Source organism: Talpa europaea (genome assembly GCF_964194135.1).
Source record: "Talpa europaea genome assembly, chromosome: X".
NCBI classification, from domain to species: domain Eukaryota; kingdom Metazoa; phylum Chordata; class Mammalia; order Eulipotyphla; family Talpidae; genus Talpa; species Talpa europaea.
The window spans coordinates 51,425,418-51,439,295 of NC_140081.1; the positions used below are offsets into that span (position 1 = coordinate 51,425,418).

A 13,878-nucleotide genomic window follows, 5' to 3' on the forward strand; every position below is an offset into this window, starting at 1 on the left:
TGTGGGGAGGTGCAGAAAATGAGTGGGATCTTGACATGGAATTGAGTAGGAGGGAAATTAAGGGAATACCAAAAAACAACTTAAATATATTCACAATGGATTTGGAATCCCTCCAAGTCTATCTTCTCCAAAAATGTTTCCTTAATTTGAAAGATTTGGTCCAAAAAGTTGGTGGCAATAAAAGTGACTATTTCACCTTAAAAATTATTTAAATATAGTTTAAGAAATGCTGTTAAAGGTTAGTCCACTGCTGAGACTGTAGAAACTGAATCTTAGGTGCTACTATTAGTGACACATGGCAGGAAACTGTTTCCAAAAATAGAATTGCCACAGTAGGACTCAACAGTTAGTGAAACTATTACAAAAGAAATACTTTTTGTACTTGAAGCCTAATGAAAAAACATTGGTACCCTTAATTAAGAAATCTAAGAATTTTAACCATCAAGAAAAATACTGCAGCTACATTTACCATTTCTAAAATAAAATGAGAGGATCTAGAATGTTCTTACTCAGTATACAAGGCTCAAAACCAACTACACATTTGAAATGCATCAATACTAGACTATATTCCTTACATAGTATCATTATCGTCGTCATCTTCGTGTTTTCTCTTCAATGGGTTTAATTCATTGGTTGAGTTCTGTGATGAAACCATGTTGGTGGTAATAAGAATATTTTTGGGCCCAATCATGGAAGGATTAATCAGAACATTTTGAACTGCAGTTGTTGCAGGAACTGTAAATAGAGGAGCAAATATCCCAAACTATGAATTAGCCAGAATCAAAAACATAGTAAGTATGCAATAAAACTGAATGCAATGCTAATAAATTCAACAGCATGAAGTGCAGCTATATCACAGAAGAAACTCAGGTAATTTATACTGCATTAAGAGTTGAATTAAATTTTTTAATACCTTTAATGTACTTAATACCTGGTATACAGGTAAAGAAGTTCTGTTTTTTTCCTAATTTACATATTACCACTTAATAGGTTAATTATGGAAGCAGTGCATTGGATTCATCATAAAACATACTAAAGGCATATGTTTAAGACCATGAATCATGCTTCCCTTATGGCCAGTATTTTATGTAAGTTATTTGTAGTTAGGTTTCAGAAGATGGGAAACCAAATGTATTAATAAAGTATGCTATTACTTATCCCAGCTTTATATGTATGCTTCCATGAAGTGAGTAAAGATAGAATTCTCATGTGGTGCACATTAGATTGTATGATTTTCTTGAGCTTAACCCTAAATGCTTTTCCCTGAAGAGGACTTAGATCTATGGACACTCATTTTAATTCAGTATTCTTTGAGAATCTGCTGATCACACTGAACACTCCCCCCTCTCTATGAAAATGTTGCATACATATATAAAATTTCATAATTTTAGACTTTTTGTGAAGAGAACCTTTTTGCAGCATTACTGTCACCATCCCATTATATTAAAACACTTTTAACTTGCTGTAGGAAAATAAATTCTATGATGGCAAATTATCCACAAAAATTAAATTTCAAGCAATATTTTAAAGGAACCACTTATCCTCCCTCGCCGCCCCCGCCCCCCACCAGCCAATCACATTACCTGATTTGACAGGTGTGGACTGAGAAGGTGGAATCTGCACTGTAAATCTTTGGCTTGTCACTGACACTGGAGTTGCAGCTTTATTTGCGACAGACACCGTTTGTGGGGTCGCTGTAGTTACAGTTGACAAACCACGAAACCATGTTATAGTTAGATGACTTTTATAGGTTTATATTCTGCATTAGTTAGTTTACTAGAGAATACCCTTCAAAATTAAGGGAACTAATGAAAGGTAGAAAAAAATGTGAAGAGAAAAATAACTTCAAAACTTTCCAAGCTCAATAGTTTAGATGATAAAAATTCAGGACAGTGTAAAGGATGTAGACTCTTGAGCCTATTGGCTTTAGTTTGATTCAGGCTTTATCACCTACTAGCTGAGTGTCAGTGGGGACATTACTGAAATTTTTTTGTTCCTTGTTTTATCATCTGTCACGTGGGGATAACTAATTTTATGAGTCTTACAAGAATTAAAACAATCTGTAAAGCTCTTCAAACAGTGCCTGGCATTGTTTTAGCTATGTGAAGTTGAGTAAATAAACTAGCAGAATGAAGGCCCAAGTTTTAGGTGGCACTTTTAATCTCTAACACTTGCTGAGAATCAGAAGATGTCTATTATGCCATGAAGCTAAATCAACATGCATTGGACAGAATAGTCTATGAAATACACCCTTGGGGCCCCCAATGTATCATTCCTTTTTTATATTCAGAGACTTTTTTAAGCAGAAAGGGCTTTTGGAGATAACCTAGTTTAACACCCATTCCCTCACTCCCCCCCATCAAAATTCTACCTATTGTTCAAGGTACAACTCAAAATATCACCTCATTTTATAAAACTTTCCTTGATTTTCTCAGTAATTGTCTGCCTCTGTCCCTTAACACATCATAGCAGTCTTAGTATCTTATCTCAGTCACTAAATTATAAGCCTTGGCTGACATTTTTTTTAATCCTTGTGAGCATATGGCTTTTGTACATTGCTCCTAATAGGCACTAAGAAATGTTTGCTTAATGACTGAATTTTTCAAGGCTTAAGACTTCATAGCTTTCCCAAAAATACATTTATGGAAATGTGTCTGTTCTCCCAGTTTTTCCTTTGGGAATGGAGGCTTTCCATGCATCCCATTCCCTGGAGCCAACAGTCTACTCAGGGAAAGTTGCTGAAAAAAACTATCTTTTCTAGGTACAAAGGAGAGGAAAGCCTAAACAGGGGAGGAAAGCTAAAATTCCGCAGTTCTAGTGCTATTTCTTTTTTACGTAGAACTGGGTTGTAGGCCAGAGGTGTGGGGGTGGGGGTGATGATTCACAAGAGACAGAGTGGGGAGCAGAATAGGTGGATTTACTGAAATACATTCCAAGGGGAGCAGCAGGCGAGACAGGAGAGGTCTGCTGAGCCATGTGGGTTAGCTCCCTGGCTGGGAAACAAACTCAGGCCTTAGTGGTGATAGCACTGAGACTTAACCCCTAGGCCACCAGGGAGGCCCCCTAGTGTTACTTCTCTCAAACCCAGAAAAGTTGAAGTTAAGAGACTTTACTCTTAACATATTTTCATCCGTAGGTAAGTTTTCTCATCTATTTAAAAGGAGCTGTCCAAAGAGTTTGGTGAAGCTTAATGAAGCAATGTTAAGTATTTTGTCAAAAGAAAACCAAAGGTAGGGTTTTCTTGGTCACAACCATAAGGAACCATTTACATTTAAATAGGTATGGAACTTAGGCTTTAAAACTGAACAGAGCCTCTGCTCCTCCCTGCATGTCCCTCAGACACCATGGTGAAGGTCAGAGTGAAGGGATTTGGCCAGATTAAAGGGGCTGCTTTTAACTCTGGAAAAGAGGATACTGTTGCCATCACTGCCCCTTCAATTGAACTCAACTACATGGTCTACATGTTCCAGTATGATTCCATCCATGGCAAGTTCAATGGCACAGTCAAGGCTGAGAATGGGAAGCTTGTCACCAACAGGAAGTCCCATCTCCATTTTCCAGGAGCGAGATCCTGCCAACGTGCCATCACTGCCCCTTCAATTGAACTCAACTACATGGTCTACATGTTCCAGTATGATTCCATCCATGGCAAGTTCAATGGCACAGTCAAGGCTGAGAATGGGAAGCTTGTCACCAACAGGAAGTCCCATCTCCATTTTCCAGGAGCGAGATCCTGCCAACGTCAAGTGGGGTGATGCTGGTGCTGAATATGTTATAGAGTCTACTGGTGTCTTCATTACCTTGGAAAAGGCTGGGGCCAAACCGGTCATCATCTCTGCCCCTTTCTGTTGATGCCCCCATGGTTGTGGTGGGTGTGAACCATAAGAAGTATGATGACTCTCTCAAGGTTGTCAGCAATGCCTCCTTTACCACTAACTGCTTGGCCCCACGGCCAACGTCATCCATCATGGAAGGACTAACGACCACAGGCCATCCCATTACTCCCTCTAAGACTATGGATGACCAATCTGGGAACCTACTGTAGCGTGATGGCTCATGACATCATCCCTGCTTTTACTGGCACTGCGAAGGCTGTGGGCAAGGTCATCCCTGAGCTGAATGAGAAGTCAACTCGCATGGCCTTCCATGTTCCTACCCCCAACGTGTTGGGTGTAGCTCTAACCTGCTGCTTGGAGAAAGCTGCCAAATATGATGACATCAAGAAGGCAGTAAAACAGGTGTTACAGGGCCCCCTTAAGGGCATCCTGGCCTATAGTGACGACCAGGTTGTCTCCTGTGATTTTTAACAGTGATACCCACTCCTCCACCTTTGATGCTGGGGCTGGCGTTGCCCTCAATGATTACTTTGTCAGGCTCATTTCCTGGCATGACAATGAATTTGGCTACAGCAACGAGATGGTGGGCCTCATGGTCCACATGGCGTCCAAAAAAGTAAGAACCCCAAGGACCACCAGTTCCAGCAAGAATATAAGAGGAAAGAGGCACCTTCAGCTGCTGGGCAGTCCTTTCCCTACTCATTCAAACACAAGTCCTGACCTGTCATAGTTCCATCCCTGACTCCCAGGAGAAGGGGAGGGGCTTGGGAAACCTTGTTTTGTCATGTGCCATCAATAAAGTACACTGTAACCAGACAAAATAATAGTATATGCATAGGTATTACGCTTTGTAAAATTCATTTCAAACTTTTTAAAAGTTTATTTAAAACTACATCTTTAATAGTTTTTAGCAGTTCCCTCATTTTAGATTTTAAAAATCACTAAAACATTTACAATAAATGCCTAACTAGGAATAAAAATCACAACTGATAGTGAAAATTGGTTAAGCTGTCAAAACGCGTAACTGTTTACCACAGCCTACAGTTGTTTTTTTTTTTTTTTTTTAAATAGAGGTATGTTTTTATTTATTTATTTGTTTGTTTGTTCGTTCGTTTTGTTTATACATGCACTGGGTACAGTCAGAAGCACGGGAGGGTGAGAGAATTCACCAGAGCCAGAGCGGGGAGCAGAGCAGGCAGAAGGACTGAAGTACACTGCTGAGGGGAGCAGCGGGCGGCAGGAGAGGTCTGCGCGCCATGTGGGACCCTCCTCCGGTGGCCGGGGAGCAGCCGGGGATCGAACCGGCGCCGCAGAGGTCGCCGGCAGCTTTGCAACCCAGCGCTCAACCGCTGCGCCACCGGGGAGGCCCCAGCCTACAGTTTTTAAACAATTCATACTCAAGTATTATGAATCCACAGAAAAAGTATATGATCAAAAAGTTGCAAATTACATATGCAAATTTATTTTTTTTTAAGATTTATCTTTTTATGCATACAAGAGCTGGCGTACAGGCCAGAGATGCAGGGGAGTGAGAGGATTCACCAGAGACAGAGTGGGTAAAAGAACAGGCAGACTGACTGAAATACACTGCTGAGGGGAGCAGTGGGCGAGACAGGCGAGGTCTGCTTCGCCATGTGGGTTTCTCCCTGGGGATTGAACTCGTTCTGCAGAGGCTGCGGATTGCTTCATAGTGTGGTGCTTAACCCCTGAACCACCAGGGAGGCCCATACATATGTAAATTTCTATCCAGAAGGTCACATGCAGGTAATTATGAGTGTACAATACTATACCAGACTGGATTTAAAATACTGAAATGTAAATTCACTTTCTGAGAATTATATGAAGAGATTGTCTACATACCTCAAAAATCAAATGCTGCTTACACTAGGGCTATATAACACCTGTAGGACTTAATTTATTAGCAATATGAGCTGAGAAATCAATACTGGTCGAAGCGGAGGGGATTTTTTTTTTTTAACATACTTTGATAATGAAAGAAGTCCAGCAGGAACTAGAATGAAAAAAATCAGGAAATCTAAATTTGTTATTTTTGTTTTCCTTATTTAAACAATAGCATTAGAAAGAAACAAATAATGGTTTCTAAATATTATTTTCCATTTAAAAAGATACAGCAGATTTGAAGAAATAGCTGATTCTGTGACTTGGGTAAGGAAAAAATATGATGAGCTTAGGACATCTTATGCCAGCAAGTAAGAAACACTCAAAGGATGATGGAGACTTGTCAAATCAGACACAGGAGACAGCCTGAAGGGGCTTGCACTGGCCAATATAGGACTATCAAGTACTACTTTAGGAGAATTTTTTTTTTTTGTGGGACCCTCACCGGTGGCTGGGGAATGAACCTGTGCTGCAGAGGCTGCGGGCAGCCTCGCAGCCCAGTGCTCAACCACTGCGCCACCAGGGGAGGCCCTATCAGTACTACTTTAAAATTTTTTTTTTCCATTGATACCCTTAAGCTTTTTGTACACTTAAAACTTTTCCTTTTCTCTGCATTTTCTTGCCAGTTTACTCAGAAATTAATTTCTGATAAATAAGTAGGCTATTGCCAGGTGGCAACTTTATTTGTACAACAGGCAAAAGCAACAATATTGTGCAATGTCCAATTTTATACTCATTTGTGACCAGATATGTCTGTGGCTTTCTCATTTTGAAATCTGATAAAACATGTTTTTAATAATTTTATTAGATATGTAAATATATCAATGGCAACACATAAATGGGAATTTGATTCACCTTTTAATTTGGAATACAGTTCAAGATCAAGTGCTACATAAGGTACTCCTTAGGCAGAAAAGCCATTTTCCCCTTCTTACCTATAGTAGGAGTGGTAGGTCTGCTACTAACAGCACCAACACTTAACCTTGGAACTAGTCTTCCCTGGTTAGGTCCCTAGGGGATTTAAAAAACAAATTAGATTCAATGTTATTATTGGACATCAGGAATGAAATTAGGATTGTTGATGTGAATTATTTTTTTAAAGATTTATTTATGCATACAAGAACCAGAGTAGAGGCCAGAGGTGGGATAGGGGGTGAGAGGATTCACTAGAGACAGAGTGGGGAGCAGAACAGGCAGACTGACTGAAATACACTGCTGAGGGGAGCAGCGGGCGAAATAGGAGAGGTCTGCTGCACCATGTGGGTCACTTCCCTGGCTGGGGATTGAACTTGTGCTGCTGTAGCTGCAGATTGCGTCATAGTGCTGACGTTTAACACCCTGTGCCACCAGGGAGGCCCCTGATGTGAATTATTAATGGATAATCCATGGCAAGACAGTCAGCATTCTCCCCACCACCAGTTTTATTAAAAAAATGTTGACATACATCATTGTATAAGTTTATGGTATATAGCATAAACTGATTCATATCTATTGTGAAATGATTACCACAATAGGGTCAGTTAACATCTATCTGCTCATCTAGATACAATTATATATCAGTGTTCTAAAGCCAACATTTAAACTAAGGTTTTCACAAACAACTACATCTATCTATATAAACATGAATATGAATATATATATTCTATATAGTATTTAAGGTTAAGGTAAAGTCTTATTTGGGGATTGCAGGTAATTGCCTTATGATTTTTTGATCTTAACAAGTCAATATCTTGACCCAAAAAGAAGTAAACCCTTTTATAATTTCAGACAATAAAGGCAGCACAATGTGGGGAGAACTTTTATAGTGGTGGGAGAAACTTAGGTGCTATTTCAGAAACAAGTCCAATTCCTGATAGTATATAACTTACTCTGTTATTGAACTTCACTAAAAAACTATGGTATAGTGGAAGAACAGGGAATTGTAAAACCTGAGAATTGGCCCTAGCTTTGACACTAATATCGTGAAGGAGTTCTGATTCAGTTTCCTGATGTGAAATATAAGTGGTGGTTAGATGAACATTATTTGGCTCTAAAAACCTCTGATCTCATATTTTATATTTTAACATATTAGATAATTGGAGACATGATTATTTTCAAGGTAATAAATTAAAAAAATCCTATTAAATCATCTTAGCCTTTAATCTACCACACTATAATGAATCTGTTTTGTATAAATTTCCCTAAAACATCTCACCTTTTTAAAAAGTGAAGCTGAATAAAATTCTTACCTTTTTAATTAAGGACTTCAGCCTATAGTTTGGAGCTGTTAAGCAGTATCTGTCAGGTGGCAGTCTGGGTCCTGCATATGGCTTAATCAGTGGTAAAGGGGTTTGATTTTTTTGCCTTGCAATATCCAGTAAAAACTAAAAAAAAAAAAAAAACAACACTATAACTACAATTGAAAAAAACTATAAGTAAAATGAACTTCAAATAAAAGTTTGCTCACATCTCTTGGGGGAGGAGAGGTAAAAGATTGGTCAGCACGACACTGGATGGCCAGTCTCACATCATCTGCATCAACATTAGGTTTCTTGGCATGGCTTGAATAAATTTTTGCATCATCCAGAATTGTAGTCACATATCCTTTAAAGACAAAATGTTTTTTACTTTAAAAATATGAAAACAGCTTAATATTAGTGGACAATTTTCTTAATGAAAGGTTTCACTGATTTCTAGAAAGTTTATGAATTCTGGTTCTAATATTTAATTGTCCTATCTATGAGATTAATTTTAAACATATGACAGTAATATTACTACTGGTCCTCTAGCTTGAGCTTCTTTTTACTGTTTTAGGCTAAATTCTATATTAACTGTTATAGTAATGTGGTTGAAAATGTTCTTAATGATCGTTTCATATTTACAAGTTAGGCAAATTTTTGGTGTTTTGTTAACTTACGGAAAGCAAATTCCAACATTTGATTTATAACCCTTGGTTCGTACTCTGTAATTCCCATATCCTTCAGGATCTGTGCCATCACCTGTGGATTCAAATAAAAACACCAGATGCGTAATCTAGGTGTTGGAAATCAAGACTCCACCGAAGGCAGTATTTATATTTATGATACAAGGTCCTCTTCTGTGTTCCAAACTCCTATTCATCCTTTCCCTCCCAAGATAGTGTCAGATCACACCAAGTCCAGTTTAACCTTCTTTGCTGAAAATTTTAAAATTTTTTTGGCGGGGTGGAGGCAAAGAGAAGAAAAAGGCCGGGTAGGCTTTTCCAGCAGATGTCAGGGAGGCTACCGCTGGCTGTCATTTTCGGACGTGGGGCTAGGGGAAGCTAGCATCAGAACCCGGCACGTAAGTCAGGGCGCTCAGACTGGGAGAGAAGAGGAGGCCCGGAAGACAAAGCCCGACGGCTGGCCTGCGCACTCGGGGCGGCTGGCAGCCTCCCTCTGGCGGGGTTGTTGGGGTGGCGGGAGGGCGCCCCAGGGGCCAGGACACCCCCGTCTCCCACTTCTCCCGGCCGCCTGCAGAGCTGAAGCAGGCATGCCAGCCCACCCTCAGGCCCTTACTTGGGTCTCCCTCCCAAGTCCCTGGCTGCGCGGAGCTGCGCGCCCCGCCTCTCACCCTTCACACTTACCAACGCATCTCTCGGAGCGCTCTTGGGAGGCGCCATCTTACCCGACTCCATGTTATCTTGCGACTCTTCATCCGGGGAGAGAGGGCAGCTCTTGGGCTCCGCGCTCAGGCTCCACCCCTGCGGGGTGCGAAGGCGGGGCTACTGCGCCGGCCCCTCCAGCCGCCGCTTGGCCGCAGCTCCCCAGCTAGGTGGCGGCGGAGGGCGGCAGGGTAGCCGGCAGGGAGCTGGGCAGCACTCGAACGGGCTAAGAACCTCGTCTTCCCACAGCCGTTCTCCCGAAAAGAGCATCAAGTGGGCCACCGTCGTCTTTTCTGGGAGGCCCTTTCACACCTCCTCTGTGCCCCCTGGCTCCTTCCGTCTCGCTGGAATGCCTGCAGTGGCCTGCCTCCCCTGCCTCTGTGGTGGGGCTGCTTGGTCAGATACAGAACACCCAGTTAAATTTGAGTGTCAGATAAAATATCGAATAAGATTTTAGTATAAGCCTATCCAATATTACACTAGCTATAGCTGTACTACGGAATTATGTGTTGTTGATATGACATTCAAATTTAACCGGGCTCTTTAATTTTGAAAGACATTCAACTTTACACTTTCATTTAAAAAATTAAAAAAATTATGGGCCTCCCTGGTGGCGCAAGGGATTAAACACCGCTCTAGGAAGCAATCCGCAGACTCCAGCATGAGTTCGACCCCCAGCAAGAGTTGGATCCCTGGCCGGCCAGGGAGCAACCCACATGGCACGGCAGACCTCTCCTGTTTCGCCCACTGCTCCCCTCAGCAGTGGATTTCAGCCAGTCTGCCTGTTCTGTTCCCTACTCTGTCTCTGGTGGGTCCACTCAACCCCTCCCCCCTGTCTCTGGCCTGTACCCAGTTCTTGTATGCATAAATAAATAAATCTTTAAAAAAATTATGTATACGTATCCCTTTGCCAGGAGACTCACAGTTCTAATTAATATTTGACCTTAAATGTTCAAGGTGGTATTTTCTCGTGTTTTTTTTTTTTCCCCAACCACCTTCTCTTTTAACCCCCAACTGTATTTTTATTTGGTAAATCTGGCAATGCTATAGCTTGCTCTCCACACTGAGCCTTTGATCAGCTCTCACCACAAAGTCTTGTCCCATTTCATACTCCTGAAAAATGGAAGCTTTTGATGGCCTGCAGATTCCGTGTGGAGGCACCCCCACCTTGTCTCTTGGCCCTGAATAGTTCCCTCTCTGTCCCGGTTGTGGCCTGCCCTGGACCCTCACTTGCCTCCTGGGTGCTGCCTCCACCCCCTCCGCAGAACAGTCTGACTTTCTGAAAACTTGCATCAGTTAATGGTCTCTTACTTAAAACGTTCCAAACAGAACTCTCTGTTACTCCCCTACAATCCACCAACTCCCTAGCCGTCCCCATCCCAGGAAAAGGCACTTTGAGCCATTCAAGTCGGAAGCAGCAGTGAGCCATATTAGACTCTCTCTTTCCTCAACAATTCACAATCTAGTACCACGTTCCAAAGTCACATGTCTATCAGTGTCTCCACATCTTCATGCAGTACTACCATACACAGTGTAAACCAATAGTCTTACCAAACTACAGAAATAGGTTCCTGAAATAGTGCTCCCCAACACAAACATAGGAATCGCTTTGTCATCAACGAAAGCACTGTACTCCTTTCCTTAAAACCCTCAAATGGTTGCACACAAACACACACACGCATGCACACACAATCATACCATTATCTGGAGCCTAATGGGCCCTTCAGTTTGTAAACCATTTTACCTCATTGGTCTGATCTAATCAGAAGACCACTCATCAGCTGTCTTTACCTTTGCACAGTTTCTGCAAGACCCACCTGTTCTGAACATTGTTTCCAGTGGCAGTACTGATTCTCACAGTGCGCAAGCACCATTCTCTGCACATGCTTGGTAATCTCTACATAAGACAAGTTCCTTCCTTTTGAATGCATAGAGTATATGCATAGAGTACAAAAATTTTAATTTATATTTAAAAACAAGGAAAAGGAAGTATCTCTGGTTTGTCCCGGCCTCTCATTTTTCTGTCGCAGAAGGTACCACTGTTTACCTGCCAGTGTTCTTGTCTGTGCAGTTTATAAATATATCTTCATTACATCTTTTTCCCCCACCTGAATGATACAATACCATTGGGGATGACCAATCTTTAGAGAGCAAACCCGAGACACAGCTGTACTAGATGAAAAGATTCAATATATAACGAGCAGTTGTATACATGTGTGTTACTATAAAAATGAGAAAACTGTCACTTAAAATTAATTTTCCTGTAACACAAATGCTGTTATTGAAACAAAGCAATAGGACTAATTAAAAACAATTAGTAATTAATAGAACTAGTTAAATTGTATGCGTATAAACATTACAATATTATTCATATTTCTGCTCTCTGTCAGAGCAATTTAATTCTTGGATAAATAAATTTCTGTTTTTTTCTCTCTAAAGTGTCATGGACTTATAATAAAATAGCTGCTACTTCTACATTATTGCTACTACAACATTTTCTGTGTGTGTGGTTGCTCCAGTTCTTGAACTAAAATCATGAGTTGTTAGTCTATTCTGCTGACCCACACTCCCTTTCAAATTAAAGTTTCTTTTTCAGTATTTTTTAAAAAAGATTTATTTATTTATTTGTACAAGCATTGGGTACAGTCAGAAGTGTGGGAGGGTGAAAAGATTCACCAGAGCCAGAGCTGAGAAGAGAACAGGCAGAAGGACCGAAATACACTGCTGAGGGGAGCAGCGGGTGCGGCAGGAGAGGTCTGCGTGCCTTGTGGGACCCTCACCAGTGGCCGGGGATTGAACCAGTGCTGCAGAGGCTGTCGCAGCTTCGCAGCCCAGTGCTAAACCGCTGTGCCACCAGGGGAGGCCCTCTTTTTCAGTATTTTAAAAATAATTTTGAGAATCAAACATTCCTCCCCACCATTCCTAGCACCACTTTCATTCCCCCCCCCCCTTAACCTTTTTTTAGTGTCTACTGCTTTCTACGAGTATTTTGCTTTGTTGAATCCATTTCTGGGCAAATGTCTAGTACTTGCTTTTGTCATTTTGACTTGCTTTACTACACATAATTCCCTCAAACTCCTTCCATTTTGCTGTAAATGGGAACATTTTGTTTTTCCTTATGTTTGAATAGTATTCCATTGTGTGGATATATTACATTTTTTTGATCAGTTCTCCATCAGTGGGCACTTGGGTTGTTTCTGTGTCCTAGCTATTGTAAATAGAGTTGCAATAAACATTGAAGAGCATGTAGAGTTTTGAATTGCTGGTTTCATGTTCTTTGGATAAATAGCCAAGAGTGGGATTGCTGGGTCATATGGTATTTCCAGTTTTAGTTATTAAGGTAAATTCAGATTGCTTTCCAAAATGACTCCACCAGTTTATATTCCCAACAGTCTAATAGAATATGTTCATTTTGTAACCTGATACTTTTCTGTATTCATTTATTGTTTCCAGTAGCTTTTTGACGGAGTCTTTAGTATTTTCTATATATAATATATTCTGAAAATAATGATAATTTAACTTCTTTTCCAACTTGTATTCCCTTTATTTCCTGTTTTCTCATTGCTTTAGCCAAAACCTCTTATACTAAATTACATAGAAGTGGTGACAGTGGGTATCCTTGTCATGTTCCTGATTTTTTTCACTTTCTCCTATCTTTAACCATTTTAATTCAACATTAATGTTAAAGACAACACAGTTTTTTTTTTTTAAAGATTTATTTATTTATTTATTTATACAAGCACTGGGTACAGTCAGAAGTGCGGGAGGGTGAGAGATTTCACCAGAGCCAGAGCGGGGAGCAGAGCAGGCAGAAGGACCGAAGTACACTGCTGAGGGAAGCAGCGGGCGGCAGGAGAGGTCTGCGCACCATGTGGGATCCTCCTCCAGTGGCTGGGGAGCAGCCGGGGATCGAACTGGCGCCGCAGACGCCGCGGGCAGCTTCGCAACCCAGCGCTCAACCGCTGCGCCACCGGGGAGGCCCAAGACAACACAGTTTTAAACAGCATATTCATTATAATTTTGGCAGCTTTATGTAACAAGATAAACAGCATACTAGAGGTCTATTCAGTATTCAGCATACATACAGGAAACCTGCTTAAAAAGGAATGAATTACACTTTGAAAACTATATTTTGTAAATTAAATTTTCAAAAAAATTTTAATGCTAAGTATTTTGGCAAGTGTGCAGTTTCACACAGTAATGAAATTAATATGGTAAGATTAAGAAATTGCAAACTTGAAAGTTGAATCTTAAGCATAAATCATAAGAAAAGGATTACTGGTTATATAGGATATTCTTGGATAGTCAAAACTTAATAGTGTAAGACATAAAATATTTCAGAATATGTATTAATAAAAAAATACCAGGGTATTTAAAATTATTCCCCTCCGAAGAAGGGGAATTCAAATCATGTTACAAGTTAATTCAAATCATGTAACATTAACACTAAATATTACTCAATATTGTTGAAGTGGAGGTAAATTTCATAGAATCGGGAACTTCTTTATACTGTAAATTGCTGTTGTTCCTGTTCACTTGAAG

General features: G+C 40.6%; 1 protein-coding gene and 1 pseudogene across 2 annotated transcripts; one reads left to right on the forward strand and one right to left on the reverse strand.

Annotated features, from left to right (window-relative positions):
* Window positions 1-571: 571 nt before the first annotated feature.
* On the reverse strand, window positions 572-9,429 carry TAF9B (TATA-box binding protein associated factor 9b; the record flags this gene model as incomplete). The annotated part of the gene is made up of 7 exons (XM_084258578.1): window positions 9,319-9,429; window positions 8,632-8,713; window positions 8,182-8,318; window positions 7,964-8,098; window positions 6,671-6,746; window positions 1,584-1,694; window positions 572-735 (listed from the first exon to the last, which is right to left on the reverse strand). The coding sequence occupies exons 1-7, from the start codon at window positions 9,367-9,369 to the stop codon at window positions 572-574; spliced, it is 756 nt and encodes a 251-aa protein (XP_084114704.1). The 5' UTR covers window positions 9,370-9,429.
* LOC311186943 (glyceraldehyde-3-phosphate dehydrogenase-like) lies at window positions 3,345-4,566 on the forward strand (annotated as a pseudogene). Its single transcript has 2 exons — window positions 3,345-3,579; window positions 3,742-4,566. The product of its transcript is annotated as a glyceraldehyde-3-phosphate dehydrogenase-like (transcript).
* Window positions 9,430-13,878: the final 4,449 nt, after the last annotated feature.